Consider the following 22575-nt stretch of genomic DNA (forward strand, 5'->3'; position numbering starts at 1 on the left):
ACACTCTCCTGCACACTCCCCTCACACTCTCCCGCACTCTCCCCTCACACTCCCCCGCACTCTCCCCTCACACTCCCCCGCACTCTCCCCTCACACTCCCCCGCACACTCCCCTCACACTCTCCTGCACACTCCCCTCACACTCTCCCGCACTCTCCCCTCACACTCCCCCCACACTCCCCTCACACTCCCCTCACACTCCCCCCACACTCCCCTCACTCTCCACACACTCACCACTCCAGCACCTGGTGCCATATGATAAACATTACTGCAATCCCAAGAAAAATTAGTCGAGATTGATGAAAATTGAGTGAGATGTGTTGAATAGTCAATGGGGCAAGGATGAGCCGATATGAATCATAGAATCACACAGCACAAAAGGAGGCCATTCAGCCCATCATACCCGTGCCGTCTCTTTGAAAGAGTTTTCCAATTAGTCCCAGTTCATGTAACAGTTCATGAAGAATATTGGAACAAGTCGATTACTGCAAAATATTAATCGGTTGAACAGTTGTTGAAACCCAATGAAAGGCTGGTGAAGAATATCGAAGATTTAATGGGGTTTGTGTGACGAGTTGGTGGACAGTATAGCAGTTAATGGATCTACACAGAAAGAGTCCGTGATGGTCCCTCATGACAGTCAACAGACCTAAAGGTAATACTGAACAAGGGGGCACAATCTTAAAATTAGAGCCAGGCCGTTCAAGAGTGAAATCAGAAAACATTTCTTCACACAAAGGATAGTGGAAATCTAGAACACTCTCTCCCCCAAAAGGCTGTGGATGCTGGGAGTCCATTGAAAATTTCCAGACTGAGATCGATGGATTTTTGTTGGGTAAGGACATGAAGGGACATGGAGTAAAGACGGGTAAATGGGGTTGAGGTACAGATCAGCCATGATCTGATTGAACAGCAGAGCAGGCTCGAGGTGCTGAGTGGCCTCCTCTTGTTCCTGTGATGTACAGTTAATGGGGAACAAGGAGGTCATGGAATATGTTGCAGAGTACAGCATGATGAACAATCATGGAAGGAATAAGGGAGAGTTAATGTAGTACATGGAAACACAGCCCAAAATATCATTTGAGGATATCGGTTATCAGATATATCACAATATTGGAGGAATATTTCATGGTACCAGTGGAGTATGTCACAGTATTAAAGGAGTATGTCCCAGTGTTAAAGGAGTGTGTCCCAGTATTAAAGGAGTGTGTCCCAGTATTAAAGGAGTGTGTCACAGTATTAAAGGAGTCTGTCCCAGTATTAAAGGAGTGTGTCACAGTATTAAAGGAGTCTGTCCCAGTATTAAAGGAGTGTGTCACAGTATTAAAGGAGTGTGTCACAGTATTAAAGGAGTATGTCACAGTATTAAAGGAGTGTGTCCCAGTATTAAAGGAGTGTGTCCCAGTATTAAAGGAGTCTGTCCCAGTATTAAAGGAGTCTGTCCCAGTATTAAAGGAGTGTGTCACAGTATTAAAGGAGTCTGTCCCAGTATTAAAGGAGTGTGTCACAGTATTAAAGGAGTGTGTCACAGTATTAAAGGAGTGTGTCCCAGTATTAAAGGAGTGTGTCACAGTATTAAAGGAGTCTGTCCCAGTATTAAAGGAGTGTGTCACAGTAATAAAGGAGTGTGTCACAGTATTAAAGGAGTGTGTCACAGTATTAAAGGAGTGTGTCCCAGTATTAAAGGAGTGTGTCCCAGTATTAAAGGAGTGTGTCCCAGTATTAAAGGAGTGAGTCCCAGTATTAAAGGAGTGTGTCACAGTATTAAGGGAGTATGCCACAGTATTAAAGGAGTATGTCACAGTATTAAAGGAGTGAGTCCCAGTATTAAAGGAGTGAGTCCCAGTATTAAAGGAGTCTGTCCCAGTATTAAAGGAGTGAGTCCCAGTATTAAAGGAGTGAGTCCCAGTATTAAAGGAGTGAGTCCCAGTATTAAAGGAGTGTGTCCCAGTATTAAAGGAGTGAGTCCCAGTATTAAAGGAGTGTGTCCCAGTATTAAAGGAGTGTGTCCCAGTATTAAAGGAGTGTGTCCCAGTATTAAAGGAGTGTGTCCCAGTATTAAAGGAGTATGTCCCAGTATTAAAGGAGTGTGTCCCAGTATTAAAGGAGTCTGTCCCAGTATTAAAGGAGTGTGTCCCAGTATTAAAGGAGTGTGTCCCAGTATTAAAGGAGTGTGTCCCAGTATTAAAGGAGTCTGTCCCAGTATTAAAGGAGTGTGTCCCAGTATTAAAGGAGTCTGTCCCAGTATTAAAGGAGTGTGTCACAGTATTAAAGGAGTATGTCCCAGTGTTAAAGGAGTGTGTCCCAGTATTAAAGGAGTGTGTCCCAGTATTAAAGGAGTGTGTCACAGTATTAAAGGAGTCTGTCCCAGTATTAAAGGAGTGTGTCACAGTATTAAAGGAGTGTGTCACAGTATTAAAGGAGTGTGTCACAGTATTAAAGGAGTATGTCACAGTATTAAAGGAGTGTGTCCCAGTATTAAAGGAGTGTGTCACAGTATTAAAGGAGTCTGTCCCAGTATTAAAGGAGTCTGTCCCAGTATTAAAGGAGTGTGTCACAGTATTAAAGGAGTCTGTCCCAGTATTAAAGGAGTGTGTCACAGTATTAAAGGAGTGTGTCACAGTATTAAAGGAGTGTGTCCCAGTATTAAAGGAGTGTGTCACAGTATTAAAGGAGTCTGTCCCAGTATTAAAGGAGTGTGTCACAGTAATAAAGGAGTGTGTCACAGTATTAAAGGAGTGTGTCCCAGTATTAAAGGAGTGTGTCCCAGTATTAAAGGAGTGAGTCCCAGTATTAAAGGAGTGTGTCACAGTATTAAGGGAGTATGCCACAGTATTAAAGGAGTATGTCACAGTATTAAAGGAGTGAGTCCCAGTATTAAAGGAGTGAGTCCCAGTATTAAAGGAGTGTGTCCCAGTATTAAAGGAGTGAGTCCCAGTATTAAAGGAGTGAGTCCCAGTATTAAAGGAGTGAGTCCCAGTATTAAAGGAGTGAGTCCCAGTATTAAAGGAGTGAGTCCCAGTATTAAAGGAGTGTGTCCCAGTATTAAAGGAGTGAGTCCCAGTATTAAAGGAGTGAGTCCCAGTATTAAAGGAGTGTGTCCCAGTATTAAAGGAGTGTGTCCCAGTATTAAAGGAGTGTGTCCCAGTATTAAAGGAGTATGTCCCAGTATTAAAGGAGTGTGTCCCAGTATTAAAGGAGTCTGTCCCAGTATTAAAGGAGTGTGTCCCAGTATTAAAGGAGTGTGTCCCAGTATTAAAGGAGTCTGTCCCAGTATTAAAGGAGTGTGTCCCAGTATTAAAGGAGTCTGTCCCAGTATTAAAGGAGTGTGTCCCAGTATTAAAGGAGTATGTCCCAGTATTAAAGGAGTGTGTCCCAGTATTAAAGGAGTGTGTCCCAGTATTAAAGGAGTGTGTCCCAGTATTAAAGGAGTCTGTCCCAGTATTAAAGGAGTGTGCCCCAGTATTAAAGGAGTGTGCCCCAGTATTAAAGGAGTGTGCCCCAGTATTAAAGGAGTGTGTCCCAGTATTAAAGGAGTGAGTCCCAGTATTAAAGGAGTGTTTCCCAGTATTAAAGGAGTGAGTCCCAGTATTAAAGGAGTCTGTCCCAGTATTAAAGGAGTATGTTCCAGTATTAAAGGAGTCTGTCCCAGTGTTAAAGGAGTCTGTCCCAGTATTAAAGGAGTCTGTCCCAGTATTAAAGGAGTGTATCCCAGTATTAAAGGAGTATGTCCCAGTGTTAAAGGAGTATGTCCCAGTGTTAAAGGAGTCTGTCCCAGTATTAAAGGAGTCTGTCCCAGTATTAAAGGAGTCTGTCCCAGTATTAAAGGAGTATGCCCCTGCATTAAAGGAGTATGTTTAAAGGAGTATGTCCCAGTATTAAAGGAGTATGTCCCAGTATTAAAGGAGTGTGTCCCAGTGTTAAAGGAGTCTGTCCCAGTATTAAAGGAGTCTGTCCCAGTATTAAAGGAGTCTGTCCCAGTATTAAAGGAGTGTGTCCCAGTATTAAAGGAGTGTGTCCCAGTATTAAAGGAGTGTGTCCCAGTATTAAAGGAGTGTGTCCCAGTATTAAAGGAGTCTGTCCCAGTATTAAAGGAGTGTGTCCCAGTATTAAAGGAGTGTGTCCCAGTATTAAAGGAGTGTGTCCCAGTATTAAAGGAGTGTGTCCCAGTATTAAAGGAGTGTGTCCCAGTATTAAAGGAGTCTGTCCCAGTATTAAAGGAGTCTGTCCCAGTATTAAAGGATTATGCCCCTGCATTAAAGGAGTGTGTCCCAGTATTAAAGGAGTGTGTCCCAGTATTAAAGGAGTGTGTCCCAGTATTAAAGGAGTCGGTCCCAGTATTAAAGGAGTCTGTCCCAGTATTAAAGGAGTCTGTCCCAGTATTAAAGGAGTGTGTCCCAGTATTATAGGAGTGTGTCCCAGTATTAAAGGAGTCTGTCCCAGTATTAAAGGAGTCTGTCCCAGTATTAAAGGAGTGTGTCCCAGTATTAAAGGAGTCTGTCCCAGTATTAAAGGAGTCTGTCCCAGTATTAAAGGAGTCTGTCCCAGTATTAAAGGATTATGCCCCTGCATTAAAGGAGTATGTTTAAAGGAGTATGTCCCAGTATTAAAGGAGTGAGTCCCAGTATTAAAGGAGTGTGTTTAAAGGAGTATGTCCCAGTATTAAAGGAGTGAGTCCCAGTATTAAAGGAGTGTGTCCCAGTATTAAAGGAGTCTGTCCCAGTATTTAAGGAGTATGCCCCTGCATTAAAGGAGTATGTTTAAAGGAGTATGTCCCAGTATTAAAGGAGTGTGTCCCAGTATTAAAGGAGTGTGTCCCAGTATTAAAGGAGTGTGTTCCAGTATTAAAGGAGTATGTCCCGGTATTGAAGGAGTGTGTTTAAAGCAGTATGTCCCAGTATTAAAGGAGTCTGTCCCAGTATTAAAGGAATATGTCCCAGTATTAAAGGAGTGTGTCCCAGTATTAAAGGAGTGAGTCCCAGTATTGAAGGAGTATGTCCCAGTATTAAAGGAGTCTGTCCCAGTATTAAAGGAGTATGTCCCAGTATTAAAGGAGTCTGTCCCAGTATTAAAGGAGTATGTCCCAGTATTAAAGGAGTATGTCCCAGTATTAAAGGAGTATGTCCCGGTATTGAAGGAGTGTGTCCCAGTATTAAAGGAGTGTGTCCCAGTATTAAAGGAGTCTGTCCCAGTATTAAAGGAGTCTGTCCCAGTATTAAAGGAGTCTGTCCCAGTATTAAAGGAGTATGTCCCAGTATTAAAGGAGTGTGTCCCAGTATTAAAGGAGTCTGTCCCAGTATTAAAGGAGTATGTCCCAGTATTAAAGGAGTCTGTCCCAGTATTAAAGGAGTATGTCCCAGTATTAAAGGAGTGTGTCCCAGTATTAAAGGAGTCTGTCCCAGTATTAAAGGAGTATGTCCCAGTATTAAAGGAGTATGTCCCGGTATTGAAGGAGTGTGTTTAAAGGAGTATGTCCCAGTATTAGTGCAATGTTTCTCAGTATTGATGCAGTATAAGTGGAGTATATCAGCGTTTTATTACATATCTGAGGTCAGTGCAATAAAAATTGATTTGCTGCTGAGGAAACATTGACGTTTGGCACAAAGTTTTATGCTCGATGCCGAGGCAACACAGAGGCACCGTGAAAGTTCTATCATGATATTAATGTAATGAAGTGCTGCTGCTGGTTAATAATTAAACCATATACATAGAGGGCATTCAATCGTCTCATGGACTATATACACTAGCCTAGTTTGTCCTAAGTTGCAGACACCAGGACGGTCTCGAATTTGATCCTTGGCCTGTGCTGAGGAAGCGGATACTTGGTGGGGCAGGGCATTGGGGAGTACAGCTGGCCCCCGTGTGACCAGGGCAGGGGGATATTTTAAATTAATTCTCGTGATGTGGGTATGGCCAGCAAGACTGCATGTATTGCCCGTAGTTAGGTACCCTGAGAGTTGCATTAAGAGTCAACCATGTAGTGTGGGACTGGCATCACACGTAGGTGGCAGGTCCCCTTAAAATCTTACAGCACAGAAGGAGGTCATTCGGCCCATCGTGCCTGTGCTGGCCCTTTGAAAGAGCTATCCAATTAATCCCACTCCCCCTGCTCTTTCCCCATCGCCCCTGCAAATATTTCCCCTTCAGGTATTTATCCAATTCTCTTGTGAATGTTATTATTGAATCTGCTTCCACCGCCCTTTCAGGCAGCGCATTCCAGATCATCACAACTCGCTGCTTAAAAAAAATTCTCCTCATCTCCCCTCTGGTTCTTTTGCCAGTGATAATAAAATGGTGGGATTTGAACTCATGTTCTCTGGATATCTCTGGTAGTCCCCAAGGATGGCTTGGTGGAAGATGCCTGTGCATGGATTATTTTAACATGGGGTGGTTATTGCACATCCAACCACCACACAGTCCCAGCAGAGTATAGTCTTGGCCCAATGACAGGGAAAGCCATGACGGTTGGAGACCAGGCCCTGCTATAGGACGGGGGACAGTGCAGCACTCCACTGGAGTGTCAGCCTAGATGTTCATGCTCAAGCCTCTAGAGTGGGACTATGAACCCACGACCTCTGACTCAGAGGCGAGACTACTACCCACTGAGCCAAGGCTGACACTTCTGGATTACTAGCTCCAATAACATAACCACTACACTACCCTGCAGAAAAGCAGTGAAGAGTTGGCTTTTTAACAATAATCCAGCGACTTTCATGGCCATTTTATCTGGTGCCAGCCCACAAATCACCAGATTTAATAACTTCAAATTCCCAACTTGCCATCGCGACCTCTGGGTTGCTAGTCCAGTACCATAACAACCAGGGAATCAATCAGGGTACTTGCTCTCGATCGGTGTCCAGGTGAATTCGGCTGGAAGTGACTGTGTGTGTTGGGTTAAACTTGATTGTGATGCTCTCCGCGGTCTCATCGCTGACCAACGCTCAACGGTCTACGGCACGAGCATGCAGAATGGCGATATGTGTGAGGAGTTGAATGTACGAGAGGGCACCTGCCGGGCTCTACCCCGGCGAGAGAGCGCGGGAGCACAGAAAATGGAAAGATAATCAGATAATTCAGGAGATGAATGTGTTGTTTTTTTTCCATTTACCCCCTCCTCAGGGTGCTGATGAGTTTATGGGTCGATGTATCTGTAAACCATCCCTGGAAACCTCTCCCAGGCTTGCCTGGTACCCAGTGAGAAGAGGGAACAGAAACGCCGGTGAGCTTCTGGCTGCCTTTGAACTCATTCCAAGGGAGAAGGTACGTGAAACGTAAAATCAAACATTCTTACCTCAGCACATACAATAACTTGCATTTATATAGCACCTTTAACGGAGTAAAACGTCCCAAGGCGCTTCACAGGAGCGATCATCAAACAAAATTTGACACCAAGCCGCATAAGGAGATATTAGGACAGGTGACCAAAAGCTTGGTCAAAGAGGTAGGTTTTAATGAGGAGAGAGAAGTAGAGAGGTAGGCAGGTTTAGGGAGGGAATTCCAGAGCTTAGGGCCGAGGCAGCTGAAGGCACGGCCGCCGATGGTGGAGGGAAGGAAGTGGGGGATGCGCAAGAGGCCAGAATTGGAGGAGCGCAGAGATCTCGGGGGGGTTGTGGGGCTGGAGGAGGTTACGGAGATTGGGAGAGGGGAGGCCGTGGAGGGATTTTGAAAACAAGGATGAGAATTTCAAATTTGAGGCATTCGGGAACCAGGAGCCAATGTAGGTCAATGAGCAGTAGGGTAATGGATGAACGAAACTTGGTGTGAGTTCACCCATACATTCAATTCAGGGGAGGGAGAGGTAGGACTAGCAATAGAGAACCCAGGTCTACACTAAGGTTTGAAAAACAACTTCACCGTACAATAGTAAAGGCAAATCTTGCTATGTGCAATTTGGCTGCCGCGTTTACAACATTACAACAGTGTCTACACTTCACAAAGTACTTCACGGGACTTCCTGAGGTTGTGAAAGGTGCTGAATGAATGGGAGTCCTGTCCTTTCTATAACATAGCAATTCCTGTTGTCAACAATCCTTAATCCGTCCCTCTGATGTTCTGTTTCTTTACACGGATTAGTCCCTCTGCTAAAACAGCAGAAAACAAAATGTCACCCACACATTTTTTTTTTTAATTCATTTATGGGATGTGGGCGTCGCTGGCGAGGCCAGCATTTATTGCCCATCCCTAATTGCCCTCGAGAAGGTGGTGGTGAGCCGCCTTCTTGAACCGCTGCAGTCCGTGTGGTGACGGTTCTCCCACAGTGCTGTTAGGAAGGGAGTTCCAGGATTTTGACCCAGCGACGATGAAGGAACGGCGATATATTTCCAAGTAGGGATGGTGTGTGACTTGGAGGGGAACGTGCAGGTGGTGTTGTTCCCATGTGCCTGCTGCTCTTGTCCTTCTAGGTGGTAGAGGTCGTGGGTTTGGGAGGTGCTGTCGAAGAAGCCTTGGCGAGTTGCTGCAGTGCATCCTGTTAAACATTCGACTCGCACTGATCCGAGGCTTCCTCTCCCATTCCCATTCTCGCCTTTCCCGATCCTAGTGTCAGTTCAGGTGTCCAGACACTGTAAGGAGTCGCTTCACCGACACTGACAGAGTGTTACTGTATTGGAGAGATGCTGCATTACACAACACGGGCTATTTAAAGCCTGTAAGTGTTTCTATAGTGTATAGTATAAAGATACTTCCCTCAACTAATTGTTCCTTTCCCCTCTTTCTTCACACAGCGTTCAGTCCATCGTATTCCTGGCTTGGAGGTAAGATTGAATGGCCAATATTACAGGAGTAATCTTAACCTAACCGGCACAGGTTAGATACAGAGTAAAGCTCCCTCTACACTGTCCCATCAAACACTCCCAGGGCAGGTACAGCACGGGTTAGATACAGAGTAAAGCTCCCTCTACACTGTCCCATCAAACACTCCCAGGGTCAGGTACAGCACGGGTTAGATACAGAGTAAAGCTCCCTCTACACTGTCCCATCAAACACTCCCAGGGTCAGGTATAGCACGGGTTAGATACAGAGTAAAGCTCCCTCTACACTGTCCCATCAAACACTCCCAGGGTCAGGTATAGCACGGGTTAGATACAGAGTAAAGCTCCCTCTACACTGTCCCATCAAACACTCCCAGGGCAGGTACAGCACGGGTTAGATACAGAGTAAAGCTCCCTCTACACTGTCCCATCAAACACTCCCAGGGTCAGGTACAGCACGGGTTAGATACAGAGTAAAGCTCCCTCTACACTGTCCCATCAAACACTCCCAGGACAGGTACAGCATGGGTTAGATACAGAGTAAAGCTCCCTCTACACTGTCCCATCAAACACTCCCAGGACAGGTACAGCACAGGTTAGATACAGAGTAAAGCTCCCTCTACACTGTCCCATCAAACACTCCCAGGGCAGGTACAGCACGGGTTAGATACAGAGTAAAGCTCCCTCTACATTGTCCCATCAAACACTCCCAGGGCAGGTACAGCACGGGTTAGATACAGAGTAAAGCTCCCTCTACACTGTCCCATCAAACACTCCCAGGACAGGTACAGCACGGGTTAGATACAGTGTAAAGCTCCCTCTACACTGTCCCATCAAACACTCCCAGGACAGGTACAGCACGGGTTAGATACAGAGTAAAGCTCCCCCTACACTGTCCCATCAATGAGAGATCTGCTTCTTCAAATGGCTTCTTTTGCACAGATAATATTAATTTTAACTGTTTCCAACTGAAGGGGTAAATGGAATTCTACCTAACAACAGCCCACCTAATGTTTTATTACGTTCCCCTCAGAGAGTTCAGCCCTGGTACCTCCATCTCTGTGGACCGTTCAACTGTGATCACCAACCCAAAGTTCTCTTGGAGGCCCATGAGACACCCTCCTTGGAACCTGCCATACTTCAGTTTTTATAACGACATCAGGAACCCTCCTGAACTCCGTCACTTCCGACTCACATTTACCTTTTTGGGGAATATTTGGTGAAGAAAGGAATTTCACCCTCCAAGATGGTTCAGCAGGTTTTGGGGGGTCAAACTGGTCTTGGGTGTAAGAGGGGCGATGGTGCATCGGGCACCACTTCCGCATCGAAGTCAACGGAAAAGAGAATCATGTGAGGTGCTAGACGGGCAGCCGATCTGCTAACGCCCGTCTTGCTCTACCATCCGAGTCCAATTTCACCTCCGCCGCCTTCTGACTGTTTCGTCTGTTTCTTTTTTCTAAAAAAAATACTGCTACTCTGTACTCTTCACCCTTTTTCATCGATTTAGTTCTTTCTGGACTCGAAGCCCGGGCAGCCGTGGAGGGGTGAATGCAAGAGGAGGGGAGGGGTCAGGAACCAAAAGTGCCTTGTACTCCTTGCCTTTCCGCTGACAGCACATCTGGCATCGTAACTCAACCGCGAGGGGGTTAAAAGGGGCAGCATGGGAGGACACCCTGCCAGTCAGTATGTTACGCCAACTCACGACATTGCCCACAACTGTCTCTAATTGAACCTGAGCGGGACACTGGCAAAGCAATCGCATGTTGGGAATGTTGGAAAGCCATTTCATTGCTTGCACTAATACCCATTTTTTTTCATTATCTCTCACTATCTGAACTGTGTTGCCATCTCAAGGAGGAGTTTAGCACGCTGAAGGAGGTAAGGGCAAAAAAAAACGGTCCGATGGTTCTCACTTTCAGTTCCACTGTGTCCCATCTGTTTTGCAAGGAGATGGGTTTGATTCACATGAGAGTTGGGAAGAGGGCGAGGATTTTGGACAAGTGGAGAAAGTCCGTCATTTGGAATATGGAAGCGGCAGATTCGATGGGCCAAATGGTCTTTTCTCATTTTTTTTATTTAACCGGGTGACAAAGCTCTTCGTCAGGAAGGATATATTGGCCTTGGAGGGGGTGCAGCGCAGATTCACCAGAATGATACCGGGGCTGAAAGGGTTAAATTGTGAGGACAGGTTGCATAGACTAGGCTTGTATTCCCTCAGGTATAGAAGATTAAGGGGTGATCTAATTGAGGTGTTTAAGATGATTAAAGGATTTGACAGGGTAGATAGAGAGAAACTATTTCCTCTGGTGGGGGAGAGTCCAGAACAAGGGGGCATAACCTTAAAATTAGAGCCAGGCCGTTCAGGGGTGATGTCAGGAAGCACTTCTTCACACATCTGGCTTCGTAACTCGACCACGAGGGAGTTAAAGGGGCAGCATGGGAGGACACCCTGCCAATCTGTATGTTACGCCAACTCACGACATTGCCCACAACTGTCTCTGGAAATCTGGAACTCTCTTCCCCCAAAAAGCTGTAGAGACTTAGGGTCAGTTGAGAATGTCGAAACTGAGATTGATAGATTTATGTTGTCCAGAAATAGTTGGATGCTGTCATGTGTGTCATGTAGAGCTTTCTTTCTTTAATTTATTCTGGGGATGTGGGCGTCGCTGGCGAGGCTGGCATTTATTGCCCATCCCTAATTGCCCTAGAGAAGGTGGTGGTGAGCCGCCTTCTTGAACCGCTGCAGTCCGTGTGGTGAAGGTTCTCCCACAGTGCTGTTAGGAAGGGAGTTCCAGGATTTTGACCCAGCGACGATGAAGGAACGGCCGATGTATTTCCAAGTCGGGATGGTGTGTGACTCGGAGGGAAATCCATCCATTTCTAGATGGGTGAACTAAGATGGGGTGTCACCCTGTGATCGAGGGTGGGGCTGTGATTTGCCCTCCGACCTTTTCCTGCTTCACAAGGAATCGCTGAGGCTGGATTCCTCTGGCTCATCCCCTCCCATTACCCTTGCTGCAATGCACCTCCCAGAAATGCAGCAAAGTAACCTGAACAACAGTTATTGTTCGCGCCAAACCATATCCCTACCAGGAGAGGGCAGCAGTGCACTTTGTAAACCAGGAAGCGAATAGTTCAGTGCAAACAACATGCTGGTGACGGGGGGGCGGATGGAGGTGACCAACACATCGATCAAAGAGGTGGGTTTTAAGGAAGATCTTAAAGTAGGAGAGGAAATTGGAGAGGTGGAGGGACTTAGGGAGGAAATTCCAGAGCATGGGGCCAAGGTGAGTTAAGGAATGGCTGCGAATAATGGGGTGAACGGAGGGGATTGCTCAAGAGACCAGATTCAGTGGAACTGAGAGCTTGGGGGGTGGGGGATTGGCTGTAGGACTGGAGAAGGTTACAGACCTAATGAGGGGCAAGGTATGGAGAGGTTTCAACTCAAGATGACAATTTCAAACTCAGAAGCGCTGATGGACCGGGAGCCAATGTAAGACAGCGAGCACAGGGGGTGATGGGAGAACGGGACTTGGTGCGAGTTAGGATACGGGACAGCAGAGTTTTGGGATGAGCTGAAGTTTACAGAGGGTGCAGAGTGTGAGGCCGGCCAGGAGAGCATTGGAATAGTCGTGCCTGGAGGTAAGAAAAGCATGGGAGAGGGTTTCAACAGCACACGAGCCGAGGCAGGGGCGGAGACGGGCGATGTTACAGAGGTGGAAGTAGGCGGCCTTGGTGATGTGAAGGATATGGGGGTCGGAAGCTCAGCCCAGGATCGGACAGGTTGTGAACGGTCTGGTTCAGCCTCAGACAGTGGCCAGGGAGAGGGGGCTGGAGTCGGTGGCGAAGATATGGAGTTTGTGGCGGGGGCCGAAGGTGATGACTTCAGTCAGGGGACCCCCTGAGACTGACCCATGTTACACCCTCCCCCCTGCTCCCTCCCCTCTCTACACTGCCACAACAATGTGCTTCAGCTCCCAACCTCAAGAGCGCTCCCTACTGTCGCGCAGTTGACATCTGTATTTCTAACACCAGCCATCCTGTGTTGATTAATGCTGGGGGTCCGTGTTCTCTAGTAACTGGGTTGTGACAGCCCCAACCCAGGATTTAAAACACGCAGGACCAGAAGAGAAGAGACTTTCAACCCATTAAAGCTGGAACGCAGAATCCAAAGCAAGACTTGCATTTATACAGCACCCATCGTGACCTCAGGACGTCCCAAAGAGCTTTACAGACAATGAAGTACTTTTTAAGAGTGATCACAGTTGTAATGTAGGAAACACAGCAGCCAAATTGCGCACAGAAAGCTCCCACAAACAACAATGAGATTAATGACGAGGTAATCTGCGTCAGGGATAAATGTCGGCCAGGACACTGGGGTGAACTCCATGGGATCTTTTACATCCATCTGAGAATCTGGCCCCTTGTGCAAACCCCTCCCTTCACCCCGCGTTTAACATCTCATCTGAAAGACGGCACCCCCATCAGTGCAGCGCTCCCTCAGTACCGCACGGGAGTGCCAGCCTGGATTATGTGCTCAAATCTCGGGAGTGGGACTTGAACCCACAACCTTCTGACTAAGAGTGCGACCAATGAGCCACGGCTAACACTGAATCCAAAAGTGAACATAGGAACAGGAGGAGGCCATTCAGCCCCTCAAGCCTGGTCCGTCATTCTATCAGATCTTGGCTGATCTGCACCTCAATTCCATTTACCCGCCTTTGGTCCATATCCCTTAACACCCGTCCCGGACAAAAATCTCTCAATCTCAGTCCTGACAGCTCCAATTGACCCCAAACATTCACAGCCATTTGGGGGAGGCCGAGAGTTCCAGATTTCCACTGCCCTTTGTGTGAGAAAAAAATGCTTCCTGATTTCGCTCCTGGACGGCCCAGCTCTAAAGACTGAGTATAAGCAGTCCTTTAATTAAAAGCAGGAAGGCGTTAGTTCTTTAACGAGAGCCAAGTGGCTAATTAAAGAAAAGCACACTCCACTAGTTTGGCCAGGAGGTATTGTGCGACTGTGATCTGTCGTTTACAGAGAGTTGCTGGTTGCAGCGGGGGGAGTCGTAGCCCAGGCACCTCGACAGATGCTCCGTGAAAACACAGCCCTCTTTCCTGCTGCCCATGTCCTCGGAATTTCTCTATCCTGGCCCCCCCCCCCCCCCCCCCCCCCCTTGGGTTGCCAACCCCTCCAGGATTGCCCTGGAGCTCCAGGAGTGAAAGATTAATCTCCTGGACACTGCTACCAGCAAAAGCCCGGGGAGCAAAATCATAAGGAGCATTCAAAAAAATGTGTGTTTTCATTTTCCATTTTATTTCAACACTTTAGTTTATTAGTTATAAAAATATTGGAGATGGGGGAGAAAAGAATTTGATGAAACCTCCGGGAATACGTCCAACCAGAGTTGGCAACCCTAATCTAAAGTGTGTTTTTTAATTTCCTTTGAATATTTTTGTTTATTACTAAATATGGGGAAGAACAGGCTGTTTGACCAATGGTCAAGAATCATCCAAAGAGTCTGTTCGGCCGTGGGAAGGGGGTGTGTCGTGAGGATGGATGTGTCAGGCGACCAATGGCAGAAGAGCAAGGGGTGGGGGAGGGGGAGGTGCAGTTGGAGGAGGGAGGTCATGTGACGAAATCTCCAGGAATACGTCCAACCAGAGTTGGCAACCCCTACGTTGTGACACTGAGCCACACGGACCGACCGGGAAGATCTTGGTTTTGACCCTTGGCCTGTGTCAAGTTAGTTGTTCTCACGCCGTCAATGTGATGGAAAAGAGTTGAGTCTTTTCCCCCCAGGAAAGACGCTGACATTTGGAGATCACAGCTTTCTCGCAATAATGAAAACAGTAAAGGAGCAGATATTTTTTCACTGTTCTGTTTTATGTTTAAAAGCCTTGTTGGCAGGTTGAGGACTCAGATAAGATGTTGTGCTGTTTGTATTATCTGTTTAACCCAGCTCAACCCAGGGGTCAGTATTAGGGCCACTGCTCTTTTTGATATATATTAATGACCTGGACTTGGGTATAGAGGGCATAATTTCAAAGTTTGCAGATGACACGGAACTCAGAAATGTGGTAAACAATGAGGAGGATTGTAACAGACTTCAGGAGGACATAGACAGACACATGACAGATGAAATTTAATGCAGAGAAGTGTGAAGTGATATATTTTGGTAGAAAGAGTGAGGAGAGGCAATATAAACTAAATGCTACAATTTTAAAGGGGGTGCAGGAACAGAGATTTGTGTGTGTGTACACAAATCTTTGAAGGTGGAAGGTCAAGTTGAGAAGGCTGTTAAAAAAGCATATGGGATCATAGAAACATAGAAAATAGGAGCAGGAGTAGGCCATTCGGCCCTTCGAGCCTGTTCCGCCATTCAATGTGATCATGGCTGATCCTCTATCTCAATTCCATATTCCCGCTCTCTCCCCATACCCCTTGATGCCTTTTGTGTCTAGAAATCTATCCAGCTCCTTCTTAAATATATTCAGTGACTTAGCCTCCACAGCCTTCTGTGGTAGAGAATTCCACAGGTTCACCACCCTCTGAGTGAAGAAATTTCTCCTCATCTCAGTCCTAAATGTCCTACCCCGTATCCTGAGACTGTGACCCCCCTCGTTCTGGACCCCCCAGCCAGGGGAAACATCCTCCCTGCATCCAGTCTGTCTAGCCCTGTCAGAATTTTATATGTTTCAATGGGATCCCCTCTCATTCTTCTAAACTCCAGTGAATACAGGCCGAGTCAACCCAATCTCTCCTCATACGTCAGTCCTGCCATCCCAGGAATCAGACTTTATTAATAGAGGCATAGAGTACAAAAGCAAGGAAGTTATGCTAAACCTTGGTTAGGCCTCAGCTGGAGTATTGTGTTCAATTCTGGGCACCGCACTTTAGGAAGGATGTCAAGGCCTTAGAGAGGGTGCAGAGGAGATTTACCAGAATGGTGCCAGGGATGAGGGACTTCAGTTATGTGGAGAGACTGGAGAAGCTGGGATTGTTCTCCTTTGGGCAGAGAAGGTTAAGGGGAGATTTGATAGAGGTGTTCAAAATCATGAAGGGTTTTGATAGAGTAAATAAGGAGAAACTGTTTCCAGTGGCAGAAGGGTCGGTAACCAGAGGACACAGATTTAAGGTGATCGGTAAAGAACCAGAGGGTGAGATGAGGAATCATTTTTTTACGCAGCGAGTTGTGATGATCTGGAATGTGCTGCCTGAAAGGGCGGTGGAAGCAGATTCAATAATAACTTTCAAAAGGGAATTGGATAAATACTTGAAGGGAAAACATTTTCAGGGCTATGGGGAAAGAGCAGGGGAATGTAACTAATTGGATAGCTCTTTCAAAGAGCCAGCACAGACTCTGTGCTGTACCTACTATGATACTATGAGTTCACTAATGGTGTCAGTGGCAAAATGGCCTCCTGCAAGAGATGTGTGAGGGGGGAGGGGAGGGGAGGGGTCAAACAGAGGGGGAAGAGGAAGGGGAGGAGGAAAGGGAAGGGAGGGCGAAGATGAAGGGGAGAAGGGAAATGGGGAGGAAGGGGAATGAGTAGGTGGAGGAGAGGGGATGGGAGGTGGGGGTGAAGTCAGAAAGAGAAGGAGTGAGGTGGAGTGTCACAGAGAGAGAATTTCAGATCTCTGAATATATCTCAAGAAATGAGACAAGGTTTGCCAAACGGCTTATCATGAACGTGGTTCCCTTCTAAACATTACTGCGGGGTAGAGGCCTGAGGAGCAAAGGCGCAATGGGTCGAGGTTCAGAAGGTAAATATCCTAGGGTTAAAGGTTAAAGGTTAAAGTCAGAGGGGTAGAAGTCCAAGGGGTAGAGACCCTAGAGGCACAGATCCCAGAAGTCGAGGCCTGAGGGATGGAGGCCTGAGGGATGGAGGCCTGAGGGATGGAGGCCTGAAAAAGTGCACAATTTCTCCAGGAGTATTTTTTTTGTTCTTATGTTTCCTGAACCTTTTTTTGCTGTTGGGACTAATGATCATCTCTCTGCTTTTCTTCCTCCACAATTCTTCTCTGAAATGGGACTAATCAGCTCTGCGTTCCTGACTTCTTCTACGAAGGTCTTCTGCGATGGGTATATCTGCTCACCTTCCTCACAGGCCTCTGAATCTTGGACTTTATTTACTCTTTATTACTTTATAAAGTTACTTTTTACATATACTGTGAAAAAAATGAAACTGAGAAAAAATATATACTATGTAGAATTCTCAGTAATGAACCCTGCCTGATACCCCCTTAATCATGGCCATCTCCCAGATCTGTTGGGCTAAACAAGGACTGTTCTGCTCTCTCTGTCTGCCTAACTCTCTCAGTCTTTGTCTTTGTCAGTCGTTGTGCCTCCGTCTTCCCCCTGTCTCTTTCTGTTTCTCTCTGTCTCAATCTTTTTCTCTCCACCTTGTTCTCTTTCCCTCTCACTCGTCTGTATCTCAACTTCTTTCTCTCTTTACTCTACTGCCTCCTCTTTCTGTTTCTCCTATTCTGTTCGTCACTGTCTGTCGTTGTCTCTCTCTCCTCAGTCTGTCTCTTAGGGTCTTTCTGTCTATCCCCCTCTCTCATTCTTTCTCTCTGTCTTACTCACCTGACTCTGCTTTCTGTCTCTCTTACTCTCTGTCCATCACTGTCTGTAACTCTCTCTCTCTCTCTCTCTCCTCATTCTGCCTCTTACTCTGCTGACTATCCCCCTCTCTCACTCTTTTTCTCTCTCTTACTCTTACTTTTTATCCCACCCCGTTCTCTTCGCTTTCCTTCCCTTTCTTCTTTCGTAGCTTTTTTTCCATTCCTGCCTTGATTTTTTTCCCTCCCTCTCTCTTCCCGTGCTCCACTCCGTTTCTCACCCCCTAGTTCTGCCTCTTTCTTTGCACGCACATCCTCTTTCAGTCCTGTCTCCCTCTCACCCTGTCTCTTTGTCACACACACACACACACACACGCGCGTTCTCCCCTTCACTCTCTGTCTCTCTTTGCCTCTGTGTGCACGCAGACTGGTGTACTTGGATGCGTGTGCACACAGGTGTGCATGTGTACGTGCGTGCGTGCCTCTCCGAGGAAGGGCTTAATTCGAGCAGTTGCGGAGTTATGAGAGCTCTTATGAGAGCTGGAAAACTGCGCTGGTGAACAAGCCTGGATGTTGGTGACAACCCTTGCCCTGATGGCTGGCCCAGAATGACGTTGGCTGCTTGGTGCCTCGTTCTCCCTCAGAGGATGCCGAGGCTCCCGGTTTGCACACCGTTTCGCACGCCAGCTTGCATGCCGTTTGCACGCCCGGGTCGATTGCGTGGCAGCCTCGCTGTCGGAGGAGGTTCTGAGCGTACTAACTCCGGTCCTTTTTTTCTCCCCCACCTTTTGCCAGGAAGATGACACGGACCTGCCTTATCCGCCCCCGCAGCGGGAGCCCAATATCTACATGGTGCCCCAGGGCATCAAGCCCGTCCTGCAACGCACGGGGATCGAGGTGGGTAAACCACACGGTGCTCTCCGCACCCTTAACCTGCCGAACGAGCGAGGTCAGAAAATGGGAGGTGCAGGATTCGAACCGGTATTTCAGGCTAATCGCTGCTTCAAATTGACTCAAACCCAGATCCCATGCACCACGTGGGATATTGTTTCGATGCTTGTGCCAAGTTGGAGGCTCTTCTCCGATGAGTGACGGAACCCTGACCCCTGGGGTGAAAGGACTCCGGATGGACCAGGGGTTTCCTCTCTGTACAGTGATGCTAAAGAGTCTCACCGCATTGTAACTCTTTCTTGTAATGTTACTTCTCTTCTGCAGTGAGATGTAAAGAAAGAAAGAACTTACATTTCTATAGCGCCTTTCACGACCTCAGGACGTCCCAAAGTGCTTTAAAGCCAATGAAGTACTTTTGGAGTGTAGTCACTGTAGTAATGTAGGAAATGCAGCAGCCAATTTGCACACAGCAAGATCCCACAAACAGCAATGAGATAAATGACCAGATAATCTGTTTTTAGTGATGTTGGTTGAGGGTTAAATATTGGCCGAGACACCGGGGAGAACTCCCCTGCTCTTCTTCGAAATAGTGCCGTGGGAACCTTTATTGACTGCGCCTTGCACTATCGGCATTTAGCAGAGTCTTCACTGCCCTCGGGTTGGAAGGTCCACCCATTGGCCCCATTTACACCCAGGGAGAATCCTCTTTATGGGGCTGAACATTAACCCCACAGTTTGAGCACACTGTTGCTCTTAGTCACCTTCCTAGTTTGGTTTCAGTAGTACTCGTAGATATGTCCGGACATGATTCGTGGGAGTTACCAACCTGTGACCTCCATCGAAACAATGTCCCATGCGGTTGTGTGGCCCACACCTACAATGAGATTTTTTTCTCTCAAGAGAAACAGTAGCAAATTTAACACGGAATTGCATAGAATTCTACAGCACAGAATATACCGTCTGGTGTTTATGCTCCACACGAGCCTCCTCCCACCTTACTTCATCTCACCCTCTCAGCGTATCAACTTCCATCCAAAAGGTCCTAAGGTGGTTCAGATAGGGTGGGTAAAGGCCATGATCACACCATTGAATCCAGCCGTTAATGTACTGTGTGTTCACTGCAGATTCTAGCCTGGGGTTTGAGGAACCTGAAGAGTTACCAGCTAGCTAGTGTCTCCTCTCCCAGCCTCGTCGTAGAATGCGGAGGTCAAATGGTGCAGTCCTGCGTCATTAAGAATGCCAAGAAGAACCCAAACTTCAACACATCCGTCCTGTTCATAGAAGTGGTAAGTGATCTGTATATAGTTTAGATATGAGTGTATCTCTTAGAGTACTGACAGGTTCAGGGGAACTTCTGTCTGTCTTGCGTAGGGAAGACTTCTCAATTTGAACTCAATTAGCCCATCCATTGAAGCCCCTCGCTTTATAACATAAACTCTCCCATCGAAACCCCTCCCTCTATTACCCTAACTCTCCCATCGAAACCCCTCCCTCTATTACCCTAACTCTCCCATCGAAACCCCTCCCTCTAATACCCTAACTCTCCCATCGAAACCCCTCCCTCTAATACCCTAACTCTCCCATCGAAACCCCTCCCTCTCATACCCTAACTCTCCCATCAAAACCCCTCCCTCTAATACCCTAACTCTCCCATCGAAACCCCTCCCTCTAATACCCTAACTCTCCCATCGAAACCCCTCCCTCTAATACCCTAACTCACCATTGAAGACCCTCTCTTTATATCCCTAACTCTCCCATCGAAACCCCTCCCTCTAATACCCTAACTCTCCCATCGAAACCCCTCCCTCTAATACCCTAACTCTCCCATTGAAACCCCTCCCTCTAATACCCCAACTCTCCCATCGAAACCCCTCCCTCTAATACCCTAACTCTCCCATTGAAACCCCTCCCTCTCATACCCTAACTCTTCCATCGAAACCCCTCCCTCTAATACCCGAACTCACCATTGAAGACCCTCTCTTTATATCCCTAACTCACCATTGAAGACCCTCTCTTTATATCCCTAACTCACCATTGAAGACCCTCCCTCTAATACCCTAACTCTCCCATCGAAGCCCATCCCTCTAATACCCTAACTCACCATTGAAGACCCTCCCTCTAATACCCTAACTATCCCATCGAAGCCCATCCGTCTAATACCTTAACATCCAGCTGCATTCTGACTGTCCCAAGTGTTTTCCCCTCTCCTATCCCACCTGACAGATTATTCTCACTCTTCGAGTAAAGGAGCTCATCCTGTAACCACAGAATATGATCATTGACAGGATTACATCGTAGGTACAACCAGGTGAGTCACCGACACTAACAGGAAGAGGCTCTGGCAACGAGTAAACTTGTAAGGTCCCTGAGTTCAGCAACACTCTACGACTAAACGCGACTGCATCGCTGGAAGGGCTAAATAGACATTTTATGATGATCTTTCAATAATTCTCTTTCAATCTCCCCCACCCGCTAGCGTTTACCTAAAGAGGAGTTGTATTCCCCGCCCATCACGATCAAGGTGATTGATAACCGACAGTTTGGGAGGAGACCCATTGTCGGACAGTGCACCATCAGGTCTCTGGAAGATTTCTACTGTGACCCTTACACGGAGAAGAGAGACTCTGCTACTCTTCAGGCTGGTAAGCGATCACTCCTCTTTCAACCTTGTCCAATGCGCCTGTCAACATAACAACTACTAGTGGTGTTTGTATAGAAGATTTAACGTAGTGAATGTAACTCTTTACAGTGCAGGCACTGAAGACTAGTATTAGAACTGGGACAGGTGACTGAAAGTGCAGTCAAGAAGATTGGTTCTGTTTTTTCATGATGTTGGTTGAGGGATAAATATTGGCCTCCCCTGCTCTTCTTCGATTAGTGTCATGGGATCTTTTACATCCACCTCAGAGGGCAGACGGGGCCTCGGTTTAACGTCTGAAAGACAGCACCTTAGACAGTGCAGCACTCCCGCAGCACTGCACTGGGAGAGGCAGCCCTGGATTATGAGCTCAAGTGTCTGGAGTGGGAGCTTTGAACCCGTGATATTCTGACTCAGAGGTGAGAGAGTGATACCCACTGAGCCACGGCTGACAACTAAGAGAGGCAGCAAGCCAGAGGGGTTTGGGGCAGCAGTTCAGGAGTATCTGGGCTCAAGGCAACGAAAGGAGTGGAGGACAATGGGGTACAGGAGGCCAGAGTTGGCAGACGGGAGGATGCGGAGTGGGACCTAGAGTTGGAGGAAGGCACAGAGTTAGGGAAGAGCAAAGCTGTGGAGGGATTTGTAAACAAGGATGAAGTCGGAAAGCTAGTGGATATCAGCGAGAACAGAGGTGATGGGACAAGCAGGACAGGATGGACCTGGCAGAGTTTTAAACCCTCTTAAGACTATTGGCAACACTCTGTGCAGCTACTTAATGTTCTCTGAGAGCCGCAGGATAGGGTGCAAAGCTCTAAGCTCTTCGTCACTCTGTCCATTATTTTTGTTTTATTCGTTCATGGGATGTGGGCGTCGCTGGCGAGTCCGGCATTTATTGCCCATCACTAATTGCCCTCGAGAAGGTGGTGATGAGCCGCCTTCTTGAACCGCTGCAGTCCGTGTGGTGAAGGTTCTCCCACTGTGCTGTTAGGAAGGGAGTTCCAGGATTTTGACCCAGCGACGATGAAGGAACAGCGATATATTTCCAAGTCGGGATGGTGTGTGACTTGGAGGGGAACGTGCAGGTGGTGTTGTTCCCATGTGCCTGCTGCCCTTGTCCTTCTAGGTGGTAGAGGTCGCGGGTTTGGGAGGTGCTGTCGAAGAAGCCTTGGCGAGTTGCTGCAGTGCATCCTGTGGATGGTACATACTGCAGCCACAGTGCGCCGGTGGTGAAGGGAGTGAATGTTTAGGGTGGTGGATGGGGTGCCAATCAAGCGGACTGCTTTGTCCTGGATGGTGTTGAGCTTCTTGAGTGTTGTTGGAGCTGCACTCATCCAGGCAAGTGGAGAGTATTCCGTCATACTCCTGACTTGATGGTGGAAAGGCTTTGGGGAGTCAGGAGGTGAGTCACTCGCCGCAGAATGCCCAGACTCTGACCTGCTCTTGTAGCCACAGTATATATACGGCTGGTTCAGTTAGGTTTCTGGTCAATGGTGACCCCCAGGATGTTGATGGTGGGTGATTCGGCGATGGTAATGCTATTGAATGTCAAGGGGAGGTGGTTAGACTCTCTCTTGTTGGAGATGGTCATTACCTGGCACTTGTCTGGCGCGAATGTTACTTGCCACTTGCCCAAGCCTGGATGTTGTCCAGGTCTTGCTGCATGCAGGCACGGACTGGTTTATTATTTGAGGGGTTGCGAATGGAACTGAACACTGTGCATTCATCAGCGAAC

The 22575-nt window shown here is 47.3% G+C and overlaps 1 protein-coding gene across 5 annotated transcripts in view; it reads left to right on the plus strand.

The window, feature by feature from the left end:
• dysf (dysferlin, limb girdle muscular dystrophy 2B (autosomal recessive)) overlaps window positions 1-22575 on the plus strand; it is a 302843-nt gene that overhangs the window by 222676 nt on the left and 57592 nt on the right. For 4 of the 5 annotated variants that reach the window (XM_067979452.1, XM_067979536.1, XM_067979392.1 and 1 more), the window contains exons 33-39: window positions 7119-7259; window positions 8723-8752; window positions 10604-10627; window positions 16794-16835; window positions 18110-18211; window positions 19330-19491; window positions 20682-20847. In XM_067979452.1, coding sequence (XP_067835553.1) covers window positions 7119-7259; window positions 8723-8752; window positions 10604-10627; window positions 16794-16835; window positions 18110-18211; window positions 19330-19491; window positions 20682-20847 — 667 coding nt within the window. The remainder of the gene's footprint in view (window positions 1-7118; window positions 7260-8722; window positions 8753-10603; window positions 10628-16793; window positions 16836-18109; window positions 18212-19329; window positions 19492-20681; window positions 20848-22575) is intronic. The other variant, XM_067979518.1, reaches the window with a different exon arrangement.

The sequence above is a fragment of the Heptranchias perlo genome, chromosome 1 (assembly GCF_035084215.1).
Source record: "Heptranchias perlo isolate sHepPer1 chromosome 1, sHepPer1.hap1, whole genome shotgun sequence".
In the NCBI taxonomy this organism is placed as follows: domain Eukaryota; kingdom Metazoa; phylum Chordata; class Chondrichthyes; order Hexanchiformes; family Hexanchidae; genus Heptranchias; species Heptranchias perlo.